General features: G+C 45.9%; 2 protein-coding genes and 1 pseudogene across 4 annotated transcripts; 1 reads left to right on the top strand and 2 right to left on the bottom strand.

Annotated features, from left to right (window-relative positions):
• The first annotated feature begins 1,536 nt into the window (after positions 1 to 1,536).
• LOC113712881 (monooxygenase 1-like) lies at positions 1,537 to 4,771 on the top strand. 2 transcript variants are annotated; one of them, XM_072067963.1, is made up of 6 exons: positions 1,537 to 1,845; positions 1,957 to 2,103; positions 2,981 to 3,034; positions 3,166 to 3,323; positions 3,583 to 3,811; positions 4,168 to 4,771. In XM_072067963.1, exons 2-6 carry the CDS (start codon positions 2,034 to 2,036, stop codon positions 4,698 to 4,700), a joined length of 1,044 nt encoding a protein of 347 aa, XP_071924064.1. In that variant the 5' UTR covers positions 1,537 to 1,845; positions 1,957 to 2,033; the 3' UTR covers positions 4,701 to 4,771. The 2 variants fall into 2 exon arrangements, with proteins under 2 accessions (XP_071924064.1, XP_027092294.1); XM_027236493.2 differs by having other exon boundaries at positions 1,548 to 1,845; positions 3,155 to 3,323.
• Positions 4,772 to 5,374: 603 nt separating this feature from the next.
• LOC113711623 (uncharacterized) lies at positions 5,375 to 17,526 on the bottom strand (annotated as a pseudogene).
• Positions 17,527 to 18,490: 964 nt separating this feature from the next.
• LOC113711622 (protein BEARSKIN2) lies at positions 18,491 to 24,519 on the bottom strand. Of its 2 annotated transcripts, XM_072067947.1 has the most exons (5): positions 24,330 to 24,519; positions 24,020 to 24,180; positions 20,611 to 20,715; positions 19,858 to 20,135; positions 18,491 to 19,350 (listed from the first exon to the last, which is right to left on the bottom strand). In XM_072067947.1, the coding sequence occupies exons 3-5, from the start codon at positions 20,663 to 20,665 to the stop codon at positions 18,628 to 18,630; spliced, it is 1,056 nt and encodes a 351-aa protein (XP_071924048.1). In that variant the 5' UTR covers positions 20,666 to 20,715; positions 24,020 to 24,180; positions 24,330 to 24,519; the 3' UTR covers positions 18,491 to 18,627. The 2 variants fall into 2 exon arrangements, with proteins under 2 accessions (XP_071924048.1, XP_027090577.1); XM_027234776.2 differs by lacking the exons at positions 24,020 to 24,180; positions 24,330 to 24,519 and having other exon boundaries at positions 20,611 to 22,235.
• Between the last annotated feature and the right edge of the window lie 411 nt (positions 24,520 to 24,930).

Raw genomic sequence — 24,930 nt, 5'->3', positions numbered from 1 at the left:
TTAGTGTCATGATTAAAATGCAATAACTCTAATTAAAAGGCATGCAATAACTCTAGTTAAAAGAGATGAGGGTAATTTTGGCATAACAAAAACTAAGATTAAAATATGCTTACACTCTTATACTTCCTATTGCCAAGACTAGGAGTGTAATCAAGTCAAGTTGTGCTCGAGTAGTGCAGTATTGGACCTTAACTCGAGTTAAAAAACTTGGATTCGATCTCGAGTTCGAACTTATCGAACTCTTGTAAGTCGAACTCAAGTTCGAACTCAATTTTATTTTGCAATACTTTAGTTTGAGTTCGAACTCTTGCTCATTGAGGCTAATTGAACTTATTTCGAATTTAATTGATCGAGTTTATATTTTATATAATTTTAAATAAGGGACAACATGGACATTTCATACTAATAAATATAAAATTAGTAATTAATATATATATGTATGTGTGTGTGTATGTGTGCGCGCTCGCTCTTTCGAACTTTACATATATAAACTCGACCTTGACTAGTCAACTAGTTCGACCTACTTGAATTCGAGTTTGCAAGTTCCAGATTGAGTTTTGACCAAGTAAAAACTTGTGAGCTATATATACGCGTGTATGTGCGCGTGCATACGCATGCTTTCCAACTTTACATATGAAGTTTGATATTGACTCGTCAACTAGTTCAACCAGGTTCAACTCGAGTTTATGAGTTCGAGATTGAGTCTTGATCGAATAAACTCGTGAGTTACTCAATTAAACTTTACTTGTTTGCACCCTAACCAAGACTCATTGTACTTTTTGATCATGATAACGATATATCATAAGTATCAATATAATATCCACAGTTTGCCGTATGACTCATGTTGTATGCACGAAATCAATTCCAATTTTGAAAAAGTAATGCGAATTATATTTTAAATTAATCTTTTCCAATTTTGACAGTATAAAGTCTTAGATGAATAATAATTATGTAAATTTAAAATTTAATTTATATATATATCATGAATATAGTGTATACACTGTCCGTATATATAAGATTTATTTTTATATTTTTTTGGATAAACATCGAAGCTGATCCGCAAAGTCAGCCGGATGACTCACGTTGTATGCACGAATCTAAGTCCAAATTTGAAACGTCAGGAATTATATTTTTGTGGGTAAACATCTAGAGAGAAGCCGTTCTAGAGTTGAAACTTGAAACGTTACCCATTTAGTCAGTAAACTTCTTCAGGTAGTAATAATCCATAGACAGTTTCTTACCAAAAAAAAAAAAATCCATAGACAGTTTATGCTCTATATTTTGAGAGGATGGCAACATGCAATAAGAGAAAGACTAATCAATGGAGTTGGACTTATGACAACTGATAATCCATAGACAGTTCTTAGAGGTTTTAGAATTCAAATCCTATGTGTGTCGCAGTTGGCGGTGAAAAGGACAGCCGGAAAGATGGGAGGATAAAAAAGAATAATAATAATAAAAAGAGGAGAAAGACAAACATAAACCCGTATTACTCAATAATCCTCTATGAGTGAGATCTAGTAATTTTTATTCTAAGTACCTCGAATGTCGTGTCTGGAACAAATTGAGGAGGGTGCTTGCACGAAGTGGAAACCAGACAGCTTAGGATTGGGTATGGGGTCTACACTGCGGGGTTCCTGCTCTGGACTTGTAAATGCTACAGTAGTATCACCTAACCAACTTTGCATATATAGCATTAAAAAGAAGCCATCATCAGAAAAGTCATACTATAAGAGAGAAAGAGGGAGAGAGAAAAATGGATGCAGTCAGAGAAGAAGAAGAGCACGAGGTTGTGATAGTTGGCGGGGGTATTGGCGGACTTGCAACGGCCCTTGCTCTTCACAGGTCCTTCTTCTCTTTCATTCGCTGTTGGTTTTGTGTATATGAATTAGTTGCAGAGGCAAGAATTGTAGTGCGTGATAAGTATTGGCTGATTAATTAACCAATCATTTGCAGGAAAGGACTCAGAAGTGTAGTTTATGAAAGATCAGAGAGTCTGCGAGCAGAGGGTTCAGCTATAGGCGTCTTCCGTAATGGGTGGCGGGCACTTGATCAGCTTGGTGTTGGAGATGTGCTCAGAGACAAGGCTATTCTTGTTCAAGGGTGCTTATCCTATTATCTATCCGTCTTTCTATTCCCAAGCTCTGTCTATCTATCTAAGTTTTTTTTTTTTGGGAGTAATTTGCTTCTATATACCGCTTGTTGAATGGTAGTTTCATTTAATTCTCTGTTATGCTATGCTGCTACATAGGAAAAATTCAGGATAAAAGCTTATAGCCCGTCCCCAACTCTCTCTCTTTCCTTACAAGTAGCGAGTATGATTGCAAATCAAAGGAACTTGAGTGATAATCACATTAAGGAACTTAGTGTGCATTATTTGAGTTTATATCACATAGTTTATTTATGGAATCAAGTTTTAACTAGAAAATTCGGTGCCATTTAATTGATTCAAAATTTCAAATTTTGACATGTTAAGACCTGAATTTAAATGCTGAATTGGAGTATCAAATAGGGTCTTATGTAGCAAAAGCAAATTTGCACCATCACTCAAAATTCAGCATCTTCGGTTCCACTCTGAGTCATCTGTACATGGTCAAGTTCTCAAAGAAATTGAACCTTAATCGCAATTTGGAAGAAGGTTCAGAAAACACAGGAGAACTTGAATAATTTTTTATAGAGCTTGCAGATAGTTGCTTTTTCTTTGTTCTTTTTTTTTCTTGATCTTTCATGGCTATTTGCAACTTTGATGGGTTCTGGGTTCTAAAAAATAATCATTTGCTTTTAATTGTTTGACGTGTGTACTGATCAATAAAAACTTATACACAAACAAATTTTTTTTTTTTTTTTTTTAAAAGGTTCCATAGGTAGGCAAGTTCTGTCTTTTACATCTCTGCTTCTGTATTTCTTGGCAAACCAGAGAATATATGCAACTTGATCCCAAAATTGATTACCTGATTTATTTGCCGACATGTACATACAGAGGACAGGACATATGGGTTGACGAAGGAAACCAGCAACAGCCAATACCATTTCCGTAAGTCAATCTTTCTTCTCTAAACTTCAATGCCAAATACATACCATGCCATGTACAGGATTTTCTACTTGATTGTACCTACGTAAACATGTGCATGTATGAGCTAAACTGTTTCTGTAGGGGTGGTGAAGCTCGTTGCTTGAAAAGGAGTGATCTCATCAAGGCTCTTGCTGATGCTTTACCGCCTGAAACTGTACGATTTGGATACAAGGTTGTTGCTGTAACAATGGACCCTAAAAATATGTTTCCAACTCTCACACTCAATAATGGCAGCTCTATTAGAGCCAAGGTATCTTTTATTACCTGAATTTGGTATCATCCTAGTTAAAAGTTATTAGTAGTATCATCTTCCTTGAATAGAACATTTTGGGAAGTACTAGCATTAATTGGAATTGAATGTTTGGCTTCCAAAAATGTTTAAGAATTAGGCGTTCACATTTTAATGCGAATTAGAGGAAGAAGCTTGACTATAGCAGTGTTTCGCACCAAAGCTGCATCTAGGGGGATGAGTCAGTTACAAGTTGTTTATGCTCATTATGTCTTCGCAGGTTCTTATTGGATGTGATGGATCAAATTCCGTAGTGGCGGATTTCCTTGGCATAAAGCCTACAAGGTTATTTGCTCTTTGTGCAGTTAGAGGCTTAACGAGTTATCCAAACGGTCATGTGTTTTCTCCTGAGCTTGTGCGGATCAAGAGAGACAGAGTTATGGTGGGACGAATTCCTGTTGACAATAATTTGGTCTATTGGTTTGTTACTGTACCATTGTCTTGGTTAGGTAATTTTTTTGTTCTTTGAGTAACAAGTTAGGTAATAAAATGCTCCTTGATTCCCTTTTTTTCTCTCTCTCATTTCTTGGTTTTCCTAAAATATTTTGACAAAGCAAAGGGGCACTTCAGGAACCTCAACTGGATCTCTGACCTGAATCGGCTTTCATGCCATATTCGATGGAGTTAGTGTTCCATTGGTTAAGGAACAGTATTGCTATCATAAGCACATGAAGGATTAATTAGTCTTGCTCTCACCATCATCGTGTGCTTTAGTGCTACCGTATGATGAACATCACGCTGTTGGCATAGAATTTAAGGTCGAAGTGGTTGTCTATTTCTTGATGGTCTTCAAATTTTGCTGCAGATAGAAAATTTCCAGATGACCCAGAACTCATTAGAAAGTTAACCACGAAAATAACAGAAGGCTTTCCATCTGATGCCGTAGAGATGATAGAAGGAAGTGATCTAGACTCATTGTCCATCACACACTTGAGATACCATGCCCCGTGGGAGATGCTGGTGGGAAGGTTTCGAAGAGGACCCATTACAGTAGCTGGAGACGCAATGCATGCCATGGGACCATTCCTAGGACAGGGTGGTTCCGCAGCCTTGGAAGATGCAGTGGTTCTTGCAAGGAATCTGGGAAGGAAGATTGCTTCTCTCAGTCCATATGAAAGAGGAAAAGAAATCATGACTGACAAAATTGGGCAAGCTTTTGATCAATATGTAGAAGAGCGAAGAATGCGGATGGTGCGATTGGCAACACAAGCATACCTCACTGGTCTCATCCTGGGGAGCCCGCCAATGTCAATTACAAAGTTCATTGCTGCCATCATAATGGTTATTCTGTTCCGAGATCGAAATGAACATGCCAAATTTGATTGTGGTAATCTGTAAGACAGATTAATTAGACCGCATTGCTTTGTATCCATTTTCATCTACGACTTGAATAAATATATGTTGCTCCTTGTCTGTTGTTGTGAGAAACGTTCGTCTGTTGCCCCTCCATTATCGAGCATTTAATCGAAACAGCAATAATTACTACCAGCTTCTGCACCACGAAAAACAACATGAAACTACAATTCTGGGTTTAAACTACGTGAAATCTCACGTTCCTGGGCTTGAACAACGTAAAGCCACATTCCTGTTGTATATGTTGTGAGTGCACGGAGAAGCGAGATGCTGTTTAGGCACATGCATGGACATCTCAAGACATTTAATTGTAAGATTAAGGCTGTAGAGATTTTAACATGACAGCTTAGGAATTAAATAACTGAATTACGGAATATCTGTCAAGAAAGCCTGTCAAATATATGGCGATGACGATCTAATCATAATTGAATATTAAAGGAACTGATTTCCTCTCTATTTTACAGAAGTACACACACAAGGGCTGAGGAAAATGCTTTCCTACAAGATTACGACCGAAGCTAAACAATGACAAGTGGAAGAAGTTCAAGAGTCCATACCTGATAATGGAGGAATATTAATGTCTCCCATCTTATGTGATATTCACCAAATAGTACCAAGAAGAAACTAGCCAAGAACTAACTGAAATTACCTCTATTTAGTCATATGACACAATGATCTTTCAAGACTTGCCTAGCAAGATCAATTGCTCCACTTTTCTTGTAGATCAGGTGCAAATTGTAAGCTGCTTCCCGATGAAGATCACGGTAAACTGGCTTTAGATAAGCCAAACCATCTGGTTTCTCATCTGGAAGGTTCAGCATGGGGTAATCAGTTTCATGCATTGTAAGAACCTTTTCATAGTTTACAGCAGCAAGAGAAACAAGACCGACATGATGACATGGTCGAGCAATATTATACACTGCTTCCTGACTATATCTACAAAGACATAAATTATAGTAAAGAAACGCCAATCCTTGTGCCACTGACTGATGTTTGTTTTGAAGTCAGTGACACAAGGCCAAGTTCATCAATGCAGTTCCAACACAGAGATTGATCAAGGGAACATCTGGCATCAGCTTGTAAGCTTCCAAATATTCCCGAGCTGCTGCTTGATGCTGGCTGATCATGGTAAACTGGTGCCCAAAAACGAGGGTGAGTGGTACACAACCTTTGTGCTTGGTTCGCATGGTGTGCAAAAGCTTGTTAAGCTTTGAATATCGGCTGTCCAGTTTGAGATTACTTTGTAAGCAGAATAGCGTGCATATTCAAAGCCATGAGCAAGATGAGCAATATTGTATGCTATTTGGGCTCCCAGAGTTCCAAGCTCTTCCTTCCTTTCAACAGACAAAACATTGGAGGCCAATTTCAGAGTTAGATTGATGATTTCCAATGCTTCCTGCAGAGGCCCCATCCTGGGTCTGTACACGTGGCAGCCCAGGGTCGACCCAAGCTGGGCTTGCACCCCGGGCCCACGGGGAACCAGCCCAGGGTGCGCGGCGGCTAGAGCTCCGGGAGGCTCCCTAGAGCTACCCCGCAGAGGGCGGGAAGAATCCCCCTCAGTGCGGGGTTGGGAGCTATCCGCGACAAGTCCCGGAACGTACGGATGTCGGACTTTTCAACAGGTATAAATGGTAACACATACCTACTGTACAAGGTACGCTGACTATTGGCAATTCACTCCCGACTGCTTTACTGTTAGTACTTCCCCTGCTCACCGGAGAACTAACTTGACCGTTGGAGTGCCCTCGGGGACAACCTCAGGGCCCCCCGTTAGCTCACCCTTGTTTGTTTAGCAGGCTTGGAACCAGCTCTTCCATCAGCACCCCGAGCTCATCAGGTCAGCTCGGTCCGGGGAAGTTCCGTGCTTCTTCAGTTGGCGCCGTCTGTGGGAACCGAAAATACGAGTATTTGTGTTGATGGCGAGAACACGTTCCAAGCGAACCGTGGATAACACTGATCCCGGAGCCGGCGAGGGATCCCGGCGGCTGGAGACCGAGGCGGCCCGAGGCGCCGGGAGCTCGGCCCTTTCGGGGGAACGGAAACAGCAGATATACCAATTTGTAACCGAGAACCTTCCCATGCTGGAAGACATAATCCGGCAGGCGAAGGAGGGGGGTGAGGCTGGCGGTGCGCAGACCTCTAAGGCGAAGGGAAAGGAGAAGGAATCGCTCCTCATCCCCTCGGAGGACGAGTCACGGGACCAGCCCCCCAGGAGGAAACGACCGCGGACTCCTCCTAAGCCGCGAGCCTCGGTGGTCGGGGACAGTGAGAGGTATTCTCGTGACCGGTCCGCTGGGGGCCGCCTGAGGAACCCCTCCTGGTGGAAGCTCGCGAGGAACGGACCGGAGCGATCCCCCGCCCGGTCCATCCAGAGTCGGCCGCGGGATCCTCCTCAGTGGCAGCCCGTCCGGGACGAGATCGAGCAGATCCTGCGGCCACAACAGTATGAGGATAACTACGCAGCCTCGCCCTTCACCCGAGAGGTAGAGGACTACCCGTTACCTCGGAGGTTCAAAATTCCGAACATCGAGCTGTACGATGGTTCGACGGACCCGGAAGACCACCTCTCGGTCTTCATGACGCACATGCGTCTGCAGACCGCCGCGGATGCACTCCGTTGCAAGGCCTTCCCCATGTTCCTGAAGGGTAAGGCCCGGCTCTGGTTCCAGGGCCTAACGCCGGGGTCTATCCGGAATTTCACCGAGCTGGCCAGACAGTTCGCTGCCCAGTTCGTCTCCTCGAAGACCTACTCGAAAAACGCGGCTCACTTGATGGCCGTCAAGCAGAAGCCGGATGAGTCCCTGAAGAATTTTATGACGCGCTTCAACACGGAAAGTCTGCAGATCAGGGACAAAGATGAGAAGGTGGTCATGGCTGCCTTCATGAACGGGCTAAGGGTAGAGGAGCTCTACTACAAGCTCGTCGAGCAGCCCCCCAAGAATCTGGGAGAGCTCCTGAACCGGGCTCACGCTGCTGCCAACGCAGAGGAGGCCGGCCGCTTGAAACGGGAATCAGATCGGGAGTTCGGGGACCGGAAAGGACGAGCGAACCCCCCTGAAACCAAGGACGGCCAAGTCAGGAAGAACGTCTTCGATCGCCTCTCCAAGAACAGGGCCCCCGCTCAACCGCCGCTCCCTGAAAAAGGGTACACACCCCTAACTCGACCAAGGGCGCAGATCCTGGCTGTCATGGAGACAGAGGGCCTGGGAGACCGGCCGCCTAAAATGGACACACCTCGGAATAAGAGGAATCAGGACCGGTACTGTGCCTTCCACAGGGACGTCGGGCACGATACTGAGGGTTGCTGGACCCTAAAGAGGGAGATCGAGGACCTCGTTCAGCGCGGCTTCCTGGGTCGATTTGTGCGGCAAGGCCGTCCCGGCCAGGAGCCGGGACGCACCTACCGTGGAGAGAGAGGCGAGGGCCAGCACCGTGACCGACCTGATCGGTGTGGCGCACCCCGGGGCTATTCTCCCGACCAGGACGCCCAGAACTTGGCTGGTGTGATAAACACCATTGCCGGCGGTCCCACGGGGGGAGACAGCCATACAGCTCGGAAAAACAAGCGATCTCCTCCCGAGGGAGACGACTCCCTAAAACGCCTGCGTATGGACGAGAAGATCACCTTCGGGCCGAGAGATGCGGTTCCCCTAGCATCTGGGAACCATGAGGCTATAGTCATCGATGTGGTGACCAACAACTATCGGGTGAAGAAGGTATACGTCGACCAAGGCAGTGCGGTCGACATTATGTTTTATCGGGTGTTCAAGGAGCTCGGTTTGGAGGATGGACAGCTGACCCCGGTTCGGACACCCCTGGTGGGTTTTACGGGACCACCCATCAACCCGGAGGGGATGATCGTCCTGATGGTCACAGTAGGTCAGGCACCCAGATGCCGGACCATCCCTGTCAACTTTGTGGTGGTCAAGCAGCCGTCCCCGTACAACATATTTCTAGGTCGGCCCGCTTTGAGCGCCCTCCGGGCCATTCCTTCGACGCTCCACCTCAGCGTCAAATTCCCCACCCCGGAAGGAATTGCCGAGGTGCATGGAGATCCGGAAGTGGCCCGAACTTGCTACCTGGCCATGCTCCGGGGACACGAGAAGGTGGTCGCCCAGGCGACCAGCTTGGAGCCTTACATCCCGGGCGAGGAGGAACGGCAGCTGGGCACTCCGGACGAGAACGAGGAGTTCCCATTGAAGGAGGATAGGTCTGATCAGGTAATCCGCATTGGTGCGTCGCTACCACCCAATGAGAAGGATGACCTGAAGTCCCTCCTAGGGGAGTACGCCCAGGTTTTCGCCTGGACGGTAGAGGATATGCCAGGGATTTCGACCGACCTGGCCGTCCACCACCTCAACATAGACCCTCACTTCAAGCCCGTGAAGCAGAAGAAGAGGAATTTCGCCCCAGAAAGAAATGGGGTGATCAGGAAGGAGGTCGGAAAGCTGCTGGAGTCCAAAATCATTATGGAGGTCTACTACTCGACCTGGCTGGCCAACCCTGTTCTGGTGAAAAAGGAGAACCAGTCCTGGAGGATGTGTGTCGACTTCACAGATCTCAATAAAGCTTGCCCAAAGGACTGCTTCCCCTTGCCGATGATCGACAGGTTAGTGGATGCTACTGTTGGTTTTGATGTTTTGTGTTTCGTGGATGCCTTTAAGGGATACCACCAGATAGAGATGGCCGAGGAGGATCGGGAAAAAACCTCCTTCATCACCGAGGAAGGGATCTACTGCTACCGGACGATGCTGTTCGAGCTGAAGAACGCTGGAGCTACCTACCAGCGATTGATCAATAAACTGTTCCAGGACCAGATCGGTAGGAACATGGAGGTCTACGTGGACGACATGATCGTCAAGAGCCGAGCAGGACCCCAACTCGTCCCCAACCTCAGGGAAATCCTGAACATCCTGCGGGAGAGCCGGATGCGGCTAAACCCAAAGAAGTGCACTTTTGGAGTTAGGTCGGGCCGGTTCCACGGTTTCTTGGTCTCCCGAGAAGGGATCCGGGCCAACCCCGAAAACCTCCAAGCCATCATGGACATGGCCCCCCCACGGAATGTGAAAGAGGTCCAGCGGCTCACGGGTAGGATGGCCGCCCTGAATAGATTCCTCTCTCGGTCCGCGGTGAGGGGGCTCCTTTTCTTCCGAATCCTTAAGGCACCCAAAGACTTTCAGTGGACCGAGGAGTGCGAGAAGGCCTTCACCGACCTCAAGGCATATCTAGCCGAGCTGCCCACCCTAACCGCCCCGGAACAGGGAGAAACCTTGTTCCTGTACTTGTCCGCTTGCCATGAGGCTGTTAGCGCGGTTCTGGTGCGGGAGGACAGGGGAGCCCAGAGGCCGATATATTATGTTAGCCGAGCTCTACAGGGGCCGGAGACACGGTACACGCCGGCTGAAAAACTGGTCCTGGCTTTGGTGCACACTGCCCGGAAACTCCGACCTTATTTCCAGGCCCACAGCGTCGTCGTCATGACCGACCAGCCTCTACGGCAGATACTCACAAAACCCGAGATCTCGGGCAGGATGACTAAGTGGACCGTCGAGCTAGCCGAGCACAATATCGGCTACCGGCCCCGCACAGCCATTAAGGCCCAAGTCCTGGCAGACTTCCTTGCTGAGGGGGCCAGCTTGACATTAACGGAGCTAAGCCCTCTGCGCGAGGGTGCACAGCCGAAGGAGCCGTGGGTGCTGTTCGTGGACGGGGCCTCCAGCAAGGAGGGAAGCGGAGCTGGCCTACTGCTCATCTCGCCAACGGGGGAAGAACTGACCTATGCTCTGCGGTTTGACTTCCCCGCGTCTAACAATGAGGCTGAGTATGAGGCCCTACTGACGGGATTGCGGATAGCCCACCAAATGGGCATTACCGCGATCAAAGTCCGGAGTGACTCTCAGCTCGTCGTCCTCCAAGTTTGCGGGGAGTACGAGGCCAAGGAGGAAATCATGAAGAAGTACTTGGCCAAGGTGCAGGAAGCGACAGCCCTGTTTCATACGTTTGAAATCGAGCGGGTGCCTAGATCGCAAAACAAGCGCGCAGACGCCCTGTCAAAGCTGGCATCCTGCTCGTTTGCGCACCTGAGCAAGGAAGTCCTGGTGGAAGTTGTGAAACAGAAAAGTATTGATCAGGTTCAGGTCCTGGCTATAGACAGCTCGGCCACCTGGATGACCCCTCTTGTACACTTCCTCAGCTCGGGTGCCCTCCCCGAGAACAAAACCGAGGCTCGACGGATCCAGCTCAAAGCTGCCAAGTACGCCTACGCCGGGGGAACCCTCTACAGGAGGTTATACTTATCCCACTGGCTAAAGTGCGTGACGCCAGAGGAGGGCGATTACGTCCTCCTCGAAGTCCACGAAGGATTATGCGCGGCGCATGTCGGCTCCCGGGTACTGGCCAAAAAGTGCCTTCTCCTGGGCTACTATTGGCCTTCGGTCTTTCGAGATGCCGCGGAGGTGGTTCAGAAGTGCCGAGCTTGCCAGGTGCATGCCCCGCTGCGCCACCAGCCCACTCAGGAGATGGTCCCCATCCACAGTCCTTGGCCCTTCGCCCAATGGGGAATAGACCTCCTGGGTCCTTTCCCCCGAGCTCCGGGCAGGTACGAGCACCTAGTGGTGGCCATCGACTAGTTCACGAAATGGATGGAAGCCGAACCCCTGGCCACTATCTCGGGTAGAGCGATTCAAAAGTTCTTCTGGAAAAGCATAGTCTGCCGCTTCGGGATCCCGCATGTCTTGATATCCGACAACGGACGACAGTTTGCTGAAAATCCCTTCAAAAGCTGGTGCGCCGAGCTAGGGATTAGCCAACATTTCACCTCGGTCGGACACCCCCAGGCCAATGGGCAGGTGGAAAACGTTAACCGAACAATTCTGCAAGGGTTAAAGACCAGGTTGGAGTTAGCCCAGTCTAACTGGCTAAACGAACTACCCAGCGTCCTATGGGCTTACCGCACCACGCCCAGGGTGGCCACCCACGAGACCCCGTTCTCTCTAACTTACGGGGTGGAGGCTGTAGTGCCCGCGGAGATTGGTTTCCCCTCGCCCCGGACACAGAACTTCGTTGCAACCACCAACGAGGAAGAGCTGAGGTACAACTTAGACACACTAGAGGCCAGGCGTGAGGAGGCGGCGGTACGAATGGCTAAGTACAAAAGTCAGATCTCCCGCTATCACAACGCCAAGGTTAGGTCCGTACAGTACCAGCCGGGCGACCTTGTCCTGAGGAAGAACTCGGTCAGCCGAGCTCATGCCTCCAACAAGCTTGATCCAAATTGGGAAGGGCCATACAAGGTCTCGAAGGCAAATCGAGCTGGGTATTGCAAACTCTCCAATCTGGATGGATGGATCCGAGGTACCCCGCACTTGGCACTTCTCCAATCTGCGACTGTTTGTAGCGTAGGTTAGACCAGGATTTTCAGTTGTCTGATTCTTTGGAATTTCAGTTTTATCATTCGATAAAGGCCCGACTTTCGAGTTTCAGTTTGGTTTGTACTTGTCTGTCTTTTGAGTTTTTTACACTAGCACACTTAGCGTTCCTTCACTAAATGTCCTAGTGGGGGGCTAGGGAGGAATATGCGATAGTGTTCGACCCAGGAGGTCGGCACGTGGGAGTGTTCGGCCCAGGAGGTCGACACGGCTTGAGGCGTTGAAAGCCACAAGTCCGACGCTCGGCCCCAAGAGGTCGGCGTCAAGTGAACTACTGAGTGTTCGTTGGAATTCGGGAGTTCGACGTTCGACCCAGGAGGTCGGCGGTACCATCCTGAAAGGTTCAAGTGAACTATTGAGGGTTCATCAAAGCTCGGGAGTTCGGCGTTCGACCCAGGAGGTCGGCAGGACTATCCTGAAAGTTTGGTGCTCAGTTCCAATAGGCTGGCGCGTCGCCTTGATGAGTATACTCGGTGCTGGACCCAGGAGGTCGGCACATGATTTTGATAGTTGGATTGCCTTTGACAATTTGGCTGTTAGATTGAGAAGGGGTATATATATATATAGTGCTCGACCCAGGAGGTCGGCACATGGTTTTAGTTGCTAGAGTTTGGCGTATGCGAGAATTACGAGAAGGTCTCCTTCGAATTTCGTATATGCATTTAAGGCCTATCTATTACAAAACTTTCAGCCTGTCTATTACAAAATTTCCAGCCTATCTATTACAACGCTCACTGAGTTATACAGGGAAAGGGGGACCTAGCTACGTCTTCTTCTTGCTGGCGACCTGCTTGAGGTGGGAGCTGAGGGTACACCTTAAGCATGTTGGAGGTCGGGTGGAGAAGGCTGTTAAAAAGGAAGATGGTAGAGAAGGCTGTCAAAAAAGGAGGATGGACCCTCAAGGGCATTTTCAACTGGAGTGGCCGGCCTTAGGCCACAGGCTCCTTCCCGGAAGCCCTGCCATGAGTCTCCTCCTCCTCCAGGGGGAGCTCCGCCAGCTCGGCCCCCACATCACTCCTTCTCGCCAGATCCCTCAGGGCATGCCTCTTGCGGTACCCATCGAAGAGCCAATCCAGCTTCTCCTCGGCCGCAGGATTGTAGTCCTTGAAATCCGTCAAGTTGAAGCCGGGTGGGTTGAGGCCCTTCACTTTGTCCAGGGTCCGCGTGACGCCCATCTGGAAGATGGGCTGGTTGAGGCAGGCCACGTCATCGGCGAACTGGTCGGAGTGGATGAAGTCCCGGACAGCCTTCTTGCGCTCCCAGCTGAGGGCGCCAGAGAGCTCAAAGGCGTGTTCCTCCCTCAACTTCGCCACGCCCTTCTTCTCCTGGTCCAGCTCAGACCGGGTGGAGGCGAGCTGGACCTGGGAGTCCTCCAGTCCCTTCTCAGCCTGGCCCAGCTTGGCCTTAAGGGAGTCTACCTCCTTAAGGGCCTTAGCCAGTTTTTGCTCGGCCTCCTGGTTCTTCTTCCGCATCTTCTCCAGGTCGGGAGACAGCTCGGAGAAGCGGGTTACCAGGGCAGCACCGGCGGCGTTGGCCTGAAGAATTAAGAGTAAAGGTTAGCATACTGCTAACCCCATTCAGAGAAAGAACAGGGACCTAAGGGGCCTAAAAGAGAGGGGGCTTACTTGGGCCTGGGCGGTGTAGTACATGTCCTGGAGCTCGGACGGGCTGGCCAGCTCCATCCACTTCTTGTCACGTGGGAGGAGTGAGCCCGTGACCAGCTCGCGAGCCACCTCGGGGAATTGGGCTCGGTCATTGATGGAGAGCTCCCCGGACGGGCAGAAGCGCCGGAGATCATGCATTGTGGGGGCTTGCCCCGGCTTTGTGGGAGCCACGTGGCGGAAGTGCCACAAGCTCGGGGGGGCGCTCTCCTGAGCGTGCTCCTCCGCGGAGCCTACCCCCAGGTGGACAGGGCCCCCAGACGTCAGCAGGAGGGGGCGCTGGGCTGGGCCCTGCGCAGATTTCTTCCCAGGCTGGGGAGGCTCATCTTCTCGCCCCCTCTTCTGCCCCGTTGCCTTCTTCTTTCCGGGGGCTGGCTTGGAGGGGGACTGAGCCTGGGAGGCCTCCTTCTGGGGGGCCGAGCTGTCCCCAGGGGTCGTCGAGGCCTCAGGGGCCTTCTTCGCCGCCTCAGGCTGATCAGCGGAGGCTGCCTCCTCAGTCGGCGCGCCCAGTAGCCTGGAGAGCCTCTTCACTGCAAAAAACAGCACCGGATTAGTGCTACAAGTCGGAGAAATATAGGAGGCAAGGATACAGATAACAAGGAAGCAGATCACAAGGGACCAGGAGCAGTATTACAGGTGCCTTGGTCGGCGGGGGAGAACTCCACCCCTCCGGGGGACCCGGATAGCTTCCCCAACAGCCCGGCTCCGGAGATCTGCTCAGTGGAGAACTTGGCTGCGTACAGCTTCACCGCAGAACCCAGCATCTGGCCAAAGGCCTCAGGGTCCAGGTCCTCCGGATGGGGGTCGTCCCCGACCCCCCCAACCTTCCACGCATGGCGGGGGAATCGCATGTTTTTAACAAAAAAGAAGTCCCCCTTCCAGTTTTTCACGGAAGAAGGGACCCCATACAGTAGATCCTGGGCGCCCTTCCCGCCGCGATTGCTGGTAGAGCGACGGCAGAAGTAGTACCACCCAGGGAGAGAAGCCTTGAGGGCGTAGTTGGAACGGAAGAGGGAGAGAGAATAGGGGATGGAGCAGATCTGGCAGTAGATCAGGAATCCGACGATTATCCTGATCGAGTTGGGGTGGACCTGGGTTATCCTGAGCCCCCAGTAGCTCAGGATCTCGGCCAGGGCCGGAGGAATGGGGAGTCGAAGCCCCGCGACCAATTGCTCTTTGTAGATGGCTACAAAGCCTGGGGGAGGTCGGCAAGCCCGGTCGGTGGGCCCGGCAGCTCGGGGCTCGAAAGCCGAAGGAATAGAGAAGGACGCGGCCAGATCGGCCACCGCCCCGGGCGAGAGGGTGGTCTCCTCCCGGTCGGGGTGACCGTAGTTAAATTCAGGGTCATCCCCCTGCTCGGCGGCAGGGGTCCCCTCTGAGGAGTCCCTGTCCTCCCCAGCTCCCTCATGGGCTCCGCCGGGGGAGTTGTGTGGAGACTTGGGGGAGGGGACAGAAGTGGCTCGCTGCTCGATGAGGGCATCGAGCTCGGCCACCTCCTCCAGGAGCCGGGCGGAAGGGGAATGAGTAGATGGGGAACTCATGATGTCAATGGGCTCAAACAAATCAGGAATGGAAAAGTTGGGGTTGGAAGCAGAGGATGAAGAAGGAGAAGGAGAGGGAGACGATGAAGATGAAGATGAAGAGGAGATGAAGATTCTGGTGGCTCTACGACGGACTGGAGTCTGGGAGGCGGTGGAAGTGACGTCGGAGAGGCCCGACATAAAATGCAAAGGATGGTAGGAGGAGAAAAGGAAATGCGAAAGGAAAGGGGAAAGGACTTACTAGCGGCAAGGGATGTATTGGAGTTGAAGCGGGATCGCCGGAATCTGGGTGTTGTTGGCCGGAAATGCACTACTGGGAGTTGGAAATGCACGAGAAAAGGAGAAAATGGCAAATAGAGTTAACTGGGATTTGGCGGCCACTATTTATAGGGAACAAAATGGGGGAAAAACGGTTACTTGAATTCGAACCGTCCCATGTGAACGCATTAAATGGGGGTACGGAGACCGAAGGGACGCGACAATTGAAAGGATGCGGACGCCACTTCCCAATGTCAGCACTGCACCGGGGGTGACCGCGGCAGAGCGGTGTGATGATGGGCTTCCACGTGGCTAAGCGATAGATCAGGTCTGCCCGGGAGCCTGACCTAATCTAGGGGGCTAGTGCAGAGGCCCCATCCTGGGCCTGTACACGTGGCAGCCCAGGGTCGACCTGAGCTGGGCTTGCACCCCGGGCCCACGGGGAACCAGCCCAGGGTGCGCGGCGGCTAGGGCTCCGGGAGGCTCCCTAGAGCTACCCCGCAGAGGGCGGGAAGAATCCCCCTCAGTGCGGGGTTGGGAGCTATCCGCGGCAAGTCCCGGAACGTACGGAGGTCGGACTCTTCAACAGGTATAAATGGTAACACATACCTACTGTACAAGGTACGCTGACTATTGGCAATTCACTCCCGACTGCTTTACTGTTAGTACTTCCCCTGCTCACCGGAGAACTAACTTGACCGTCGGAGTGCCCTCGGGGACAACCTCAGGGCCCCCCGTTAGCTCACCCTTGTTTGTTTAGCAGGCTTGGAACCAGCTCTTCCATCAGCACCCCGAGCTCATCAGGTCAGCTCGGTCCGGGGAAATTCCGTGCTTCTTCACTTCCCAATACTTTTTCAAGGATGACAGTGCTGTGCATAAATCTATAATGAGAAAATGATGCTCTGCATCTCTTAGAAGGCTTGGAGGAGGAAGCTTTCTTGGCGCTTGTTGAGCAGGTTCATCCTCTGAATTATCCCTTATCCACTCAATTCCAGCGGCCAAAGCAGCAGTTCTTTTAGATTCCTTCTTTTTTAGTAACTTTTTTTCTCTGGAAGCTCTAGACAGATCTGATGCTGAAGCGACAGGTCTAAATCCATGAAACACAGTATCAGTCCTAACATGCTCAAGTATTTTTATCCGTTCAGAAAGAACACTTTTTGATAGCTCCTTCCTTGGCCTGACCTTTTGTTGTATGGTCTCAAGAAACAATGTCTCACGAACTACAGGAAAAATTACATCACAAATGCCTCCAGCAATCCTCTAGCTTTATAGATTTGAGAAAGCTTCAACTTTATCTTCCCATTAAGCCACCATGGTTTTGCTGCATTTAGGTTCAAGTTAAATTGTGACTCTGATTCTTTAGCAGGACAGAGAACAGAAATGGCTTCATCATCTTTATTTTCTTCAAGAAGAAGTAATGACAAAGCCAAGCAAGCATCAACACTATTCTCAAGTTTATCTAAAGCTTTATAGAAGTAATCAATTGATTGCAATCGTTTCCCCAGACAATTGCAACACTTGGCAATTTTCAGATACAGGCAGCCATGGTTCTTAACTACATCTCCTACCAACATCATATAGTAGTCTAGTGCAGATTCGTAATGCTCGTGATGCATTAGTGAATCTCCGATCTTAATAATTGACTGGGGATGGTCATGTAAATTCTCATGTCTCAAAACATTCAAAAAAGCTTCTGTTTTTACCAAGTTTCCATGGTGAATGTGACATATTCCAGCTTTTGTACGTAGACATAATGGCATCTCTTTCCCAGAGCAGTAAGCATGTAGATTTTAAACAGCTCAGATCCTCCGCTTTCTATAAATGACATTCAATATTGGGCAAATTACATTTCACCCCACTATGGTTTAGTGTTTTTTTGTACATAACCCCTTATAGTTTCAAGAACTATACATGACCCCCTCATAGTTTGGATTAAAGTGTCAAAATGATGGAAATGATCATTCGTAATGGAATCTTTAAAAATGTCGAAATTATTCTTAATTAAAAATTAAAATTGCTGAAGTGACCAAAATATATAAATATAATATACATAACACATTAACCCCATATGGTTTTATATTTTATCATATAACCCCCTTATGATTTAATGCTTTACTATATAACTCACTTATAATTTTCAAAATATACACATAACCCCCCTGTGGTTAATAAATAATTTTTAACTTTATATAGGTGTATTTTTTATATTTTAGGTGACTCTGTTATGGATTGTAAATTTCGTTATTTTAACACTTTAATTCAAATCATGAGAATATTATATATAGCTTTTTGAAACCATAGGAAGATTATATACAGAAACACTGAACCACATGGGGTAAAATGTAATTTGTCCTTCAATATTAATAACTTAATTTCTTAATAAAGATAAGATCCTAATAACTTTCTTTAATAAAGGTAAGTTAATACTAATAACATCTATAATATAAAAATATGCAAACATATCCGTGTGTTGGACCTGTTGGTCATTAAGCTCATTATTGTTTATTGGTCATAATGCGCATGGCTTATATGCAATAGACCGAGCTCTCTAAGGCTCAATCAAGAATTACTTAAGACCGTGGTTACTTTCCAGTCGATAGTTACATAGTTACGTGTATATAACATTTCTATTTTCCGAATTACTTTAAGATAGGAATTACTTTCTATTTGATAGTTACAAAGTCACGGTATTTATAACCTTTCTATCTTCCTAATCAAGAATTACTTTAAGATCGGGGTTACCTTTCATATATATATATATATATATATATATATATTTCAAGGAAAAGAGACTTCCTGTTTGACAGCGTCACACAACAAGAAGATGCTACTAGAAGCACAGGAAAAGTAGCACAGTGACATTAAATGGAAATAATGATTCTGTTCAATGTTTTTTACATGGTTGCACCTCATGAATTTGTTCGAAGGACCTCTGATACACAGGTTAATATAAATTACTTTCTATTTCTGACTGATTAATTACCTAAATCTTGAATCAATGGGTAGTGTACACCATATGCTTAAACTACTTGCCGTAACCCCAAAAATCCATCTCACCACGCAGTGAGAGTTGACTGACGTGATTCATGGAATTAGATGGATTATTAGGTTCCCCAACCTCAAACCTTGCACCTTTGGAGGAGTCATGCGCATGTCCAAGTTGAGGATCAATCATTCCCCATTCGTTCAGATTCTGATCGTCTCCGGTAGTAATCATACTTTGATGCTGAGAAGGTTCACAAGAATTGGTTCCCACCTCCAAACCGGATTCACATGCTTGCTGGTAAGTGCGAAGACTGCTGTTATTCTGGTCGCTTTCTCCGCTGTCACAGTCCCTAGCATTTGCCATGAGTTGCTTGACCTGCATCATGGGTACTACTATTGACTCTGAAGCGGCCGAAGAGAAAGCTGAGAGATCATATCCCATGGCGTCCAACTGGGGCTTATGCGTGGGTATGAAGTTCTGTGCTTGAATCTGTTGGGCCGAGTATTGCTGCTGATGAGGCATGGAGGGCAGTGGGATCATGTGAGAATAGCCAGCTAGGACATGGGGGTGGTGTTGCTGGTGAAACAAGTACTGATTCTCCCTTTGCATGAAGCCACGAGGTTGATTAATATTGGTGGAAGCAGTAGCATTGAGATGGTCTGAGGCAGCCGCGCCACTGCCGCCACCGGTCCCTCCTCCTTCATTTCCAACTTTGAATAAATTCTTCTTCTTGAAAACCCGACAAACAACCCATCCATCCTCCTGCAGTACATACAGTACAGATAACAAGTGTTTACATGCTTTCGTATATAACTAACTAAGACCACATGCATTCATGCTGGAATTGTTACTTGGACATGATTTAATGCATCGATCCATTCAAGAAACCAGGCCTCCACGGGACGAATATGTGTGAGGGAGGTCAATGTGACAGCAGGTACCTAGCTAGGGGGCCTTTGATTAAATTAAGTGTGTGACTTCAAAATCCATTCATGGGATTCGTCGTTACTTACCTCTGAGTATGTGCTGTGTTGTTGACTAATTAATTAGCTAGCCTGATAACTAATTTTGCTACAATCTATTGACCAAGAGAAAGTGAATAATTGATAATTTTGCATATATATATATATATAATATTAGTCTAGCCTGATAACTAATTTTGCTACAATCTATTGACCAAGAGAAAGTGAATAATTGATAATTTTGCATATATATATATATATGCACACACACACACACACTAGCTACATCTTGCGTTGGGAGACTTACATTGGGATTGGCTTCGGGATCATCACCGTCTTCCAGTCGGTACTCATGCATGATCCAGTCGGTCTTTTGGCCATGAGGGGCTCTGCCTCGGTAGAAAACTAGGGTTTTTCTCATTCCAATCTTCTGGAAGCTGTTCCTTATGCATTTGTCCCTCCCTGTGGCCTTCCAGAAACCGGCATTGGTGGCTCTATTTGTCCTTGAACCTGTCGGGTACTTCCGGTCCTTGTGGCTGAAAAAGTACCACTCATTTTGGGGGGTGGACCCAATCTTGCATCTTTCTGTGAATGGAGGGGAACAAAAATAAGGGTGAATAATATCCATTTCTGGATTTCAAATACTACTACGAGTGCATATTTATATATATACTGCTAGTATGTGGAATCTGTTGGGGTACTGTATGGAGTACAGTTTTTATCTATGTTAGTTTACTGGCTTAGATCGATATGTTGGTGATCTTAGCACTTGTCTAGTTGGATACGAAATCATTTGTACTTTGAAATGACCTGATATTTTGTAATTGAAAAAAAAAAAGACGAAGAATTTTAGTAGCATGTCACGCAAGGCTAAATTCAGGAGATGCTTATAAAAAGGTTACTTATTTTATCCGTTTCTCTTTCGTTTGGTCTGGTAGATTAACGGAGAAAAGAGGGGAATGAAATGGGTTATTGGCAAATGCATGAAATAGAGGGAGTATGGTCCAGTTTGGTGGGAAGTACAGTAAAATGAAATAGGTAGGTAGGTACAAATTAGTACCTTGCAACTCCCAGGGCTCAATCTTATTCAAATCCACCTCTCTAACGACTTCCATGTCGAACTTCTGGAAGGAGAGCTTCTTCCTGAGGTAGTAGTGCAGAAGCTCTTCATCCGTGGGGTGAAACCGGAACCCAGGTGGTACGCCGCCATTTGATGAAGCCATGAGTATATATATATACACACCAAATTAAGAAGCTAGAGCAGCATGCAGATTGAAGGTGGCAATGAAGGCCTCAAAATCTATGAAGCCAGCGAGCCTCTCTCTCTCTCTCTACATGTACATGCGCATGCGTATGCGTATGCGTGCTGTCAAAATTAACGCTCCACATACATTTATATATGTGCAATTGCCTGCTGTGGTTTTTTCAATTTGTCAACCCTCTCAAATTAAGTCTCAATTACCTAGCTAGCTACGAGGGGCGTGTGTGTGTGATATTGTGAGAAAGTTGACGGCCGGTGACGCCGCCGCCGGGATTGCTAAAAGCTAACGTACAAGCCAAGTCATAGGAATGACCGAGACGGCGACTAAAGGGAAACGCCATGCAATGTGCCCCAGCGACAACTCATGCATTTCCTCATCCATGCATCTCTCCTCCTCCTCCTCCTCATGCTAGCTACTACTTCATTGGACGCGCATACGATCCCTTTTCCATTGCCACACGCTCTCTTCACTTCATCCATCAAGTTAGTAGAATGCACTTGCCTTAACCTCGCGTCTGGTATTCATCATTGTTTTCGGCTTGGTTATGATTCAAAAGCATTTTCTTGGGAAAAAAAAAATAGTTGTTAGGCGATCCCGAGATTGAAAATACGTACGGGATCCAGAATATGATTGTCCGATTAGGGGATATTTGATTGCTCCCGAAGCAATGCTATCCTTCCTTTGAACAGCTACAAGTACTCCTCGAGATTCTCTCAACCTCCATTTGGATTTTGGACGGCCGATATTATTTGAAATCCAACACTAATGTATATAATATATACACTACTAGTAGTTCCGGAGGATTTATATTCAGTTTATAATTTAATACCAAAAAGCACATATATAATACTGGTGTAGAGTAGAGAGGGTTTGTGAAGTCTCCGGCCAGTTCGATCAATGGAGACGCAGTCGCCATGGCTTGGGCTTTGCACATGTGCGGGGCGCAGATTAATTTGCTTGATTCCATTCTACGCATTCTCTCTTCTTCCTTGCATCTTGTTTACGTTTGTATTCATGGTCACAACATCTTTCAGCTCATTTCCATATACACCCTTTTCATGCATATAACTCTACCCTTTTCATGCTCCTCAAGTACCATACATACAACTATCCCTTTATTTGTCTATCGGAGAGCTTAAAGGACATATGATCCACTACAAACGTGAACATGTTTCTGTACATGACAGATGGATATTTCTTGTCCTAAGTTTCTTACTGTAGCATCACACGTCTGTGGGTTCTTCTTCTTCCTTTTTTTTTTTTTTAAAAAAAAAAAAGAGAGAATGAATTAGAGGTGTAGACATAAGGGTGTAGGCAAGAGCAGCTTCCAGGAGTGAGAATCGGATATGAAATCGGCAATTCAGTGCTAAGATTGAGGATCTCCTTGAGAGCATATAATTAAGAGGTTGAACAGTCCTTAGAGTTGAAGAAGAACTTCTGAAACTATCAAGAACATGTCCTTCGATATTAAATGCAAATTCAGAAGCAATAGTAGAGACAGGAACAGCCAATACATCATAAACTATTTTTTAAAAGGATTGGAAATTTGATACTATTAGCCTTCCATCATGCCAAAATTAATATCAAATTTATCAACATCATCCAATTCATAATCCTCATTTATGAACTTATCCAACTAAAATTTGTTGTCCCTACCTCAAAGTTCAATTTTCCTTTTCTTAAACTCCATTTTGTACCTGTCATTGAATTTTTTATTTTTTATTTTTTTGTAGCACCCACAGTAACTAAACATTGACCACAGACTCACTAGAAAGTGAATTGAAGAATATGAGAAATAAGAGGTATTAACTGGCAAAGGAAAGTTCATCCTCTTGTATTAATTTATGGAACAAATCAAACATGACATCTTTTGCCTTCCTAGCCACAACCTTACTGTTAGTATCCCCATACATTTTCATAAAAACAAGTACTAGGATCAAGCGTAGCAGCAATAAAAATCAAAATGTTCATCTTTTCAATTCTCCCTCAATATTTGTCATATTATCCTTCATAGATTTTGCCACTACATTCAATTCAACATTTTCATCTTCTTCAAGATTACATTTATGTGACCGGTATCATTAAAAAATTTAGTAGAAGTCACATATTTGGTCCCAAAAATTTTTACAATTAGATCGTATATATTTCATAACTTTGATATGATGAAAGGCATCATATCTATTTGAATCTTCAAAATCTGGTCCAACTGACATTCTTGGCAACATGTTATTTTTTTTAGGTTATTCATTGTTTACCTAAGTGTTCATTTCCATAGTGGGAAATTTGATAGTTAGATCATAAAAATTAGGAATCTAGCCTTCTTTCAATTTGACTTTGTTGGTAATAATTGTAGCTCCTGAACCATATAGGGATCCTGCTCCTCAAACCATTCAAGGTTCTCTCAAATCTTTGGGCAGTGCATGTCTAACATGAGATATGTTGAGTTCCACCTAGTAGCAACATCTAGGTTTAACAGTTTCTTACACTTTAATTTTTTCAATTTTAGCACATTCATTGAATTTTTTAACCTAGACTGTAACTGTATTGAACAACAAGATCATTAGAGCTAGCATTGTCTATAGGAACACTAAAAACATCATCAATCTCTCATTCAAGCAAGCATTTTTCAACAGCCTTTCCAACTTCAGTTTCTTTATGACTAGTAATTGGACAAAAGTTTATTATTTTCTTGTCCAATTTCTAGTCATTATTAATAATATGTGCAATCAAACACATATAATTATTTCTCTGTATACAGGTCTAAGAATCAGTTGTGAGCTAGATATACTTTTAAGAAAACTTTTTAACTTTGCCTTCTTATCTAAATAGAGTTGATAACAATCTCTAGAAATAGTCCAGCTAGAGGGAATCCCAAATGAAGGATAGGTAGTACGCATAACATGTTGAAATCCTTTCTTTTCACTGATCAACGTGTATGCAATACTTTTCCTAGCTAATAGACTGATCAAATTTCCAAATAATTAGACTCCCTTTGGTCTCTCCCCCATCATCAATCAACCCTATATACAAAGTAGCTTGACCACTAGGTTTGTTGTTGGGATTCTGATTATACTTAGATAATTGATTGAGTAAGGGAGTTGTACCATGCATGACACTTAGGATTAGCAGCAATTATTTTTTTTTTTTTTATAGTAATTGCCCTTGCTTGATACCAGTCATCTATTCTAAAGCAAAATGAGACTATACCTTTGACCTTAGTTTGTATGGTTCTCGCTTATTTGAACCTTCTCTAGTCTCATCAACAGAGGTATTATGGGTTGGAGTTGGACTTCGAGGATTGAGGGATGAAGCTTTATGCTTTTGCTCCTCTGTGCTATCGTGGCTCTTTGTTGACATGATTGAGTAATCTATCAATATAACATGGCCGAAATGATAACATTAAAATCATTTATAAAATACAAATTAGTATTTGCAATTTCAAGAAAATTATTACTTTGACTAAATTAAGAAAACAAAAACATAATTTAGAAAAACATGAAAATTGTTACCTACGTACCTATATGTAAATACTCTTTGCCATCAATGTAGATATACTTATGTCAATTGTTAGCTATGACTGCAGCTTTTGGATTTACAAGTAAGCTAGTTTGTGCTCTTGGTTCCCACAAGGTTCTACTTAAACCAATTAACAGACGCGTTCACAGCTCAAAAAACACATATATCACCAAACCCAGGCAACCTCGCGCGCTGCGCTGAGGTCCACATTAACTGGTGATACTACAACAGTACGCAAAGGACATGATCCAACATATAACAGAAAATCATGAGAGGATCCGTATTCAAACTTATAATATAACCCGTATTTGGGCTATATATATATATTCCTTTATACATCTGAATTTGATTCGACCTAGGAATATTATTGTGTTAACTTGCATTCACATATATTAATACAAAAAAAAAAAAGAAAAAAAAAACTAGCATTCGCATCTGATGGGATATTGGAGTGGTTATGCTCTCTCACACACACACATATATGTGGTGGGACACTTGAGTTGTGTTCTCCATATTAGACGGGCAATCTGGGGAGAAGTATTGGCAGAAGCTAGGATATGAGTGGGTTTGTTGAAACATGAAAATCACATGATTAAACTGCC

Source organism: Coffea arabica, chromosome 10e (assembly GCF_036785885.1).
Source record: "Coffea arabica cultivar ET-39 chromosome 10e, Coffea Arabica ET-39 HiFi, whole genome shotgun sequence".
Lineage (NCBI taxonomy): Eukaryota > Viridiplantae > Streptophyta > Magnoliopsida > Gentianales > Rubiaceae > Coffea > Coffea arabica.
Note: the sequence above shows the minus strand (reverse complement) of the source record. Positions and strands in the feature narration are given on the sequence as shown.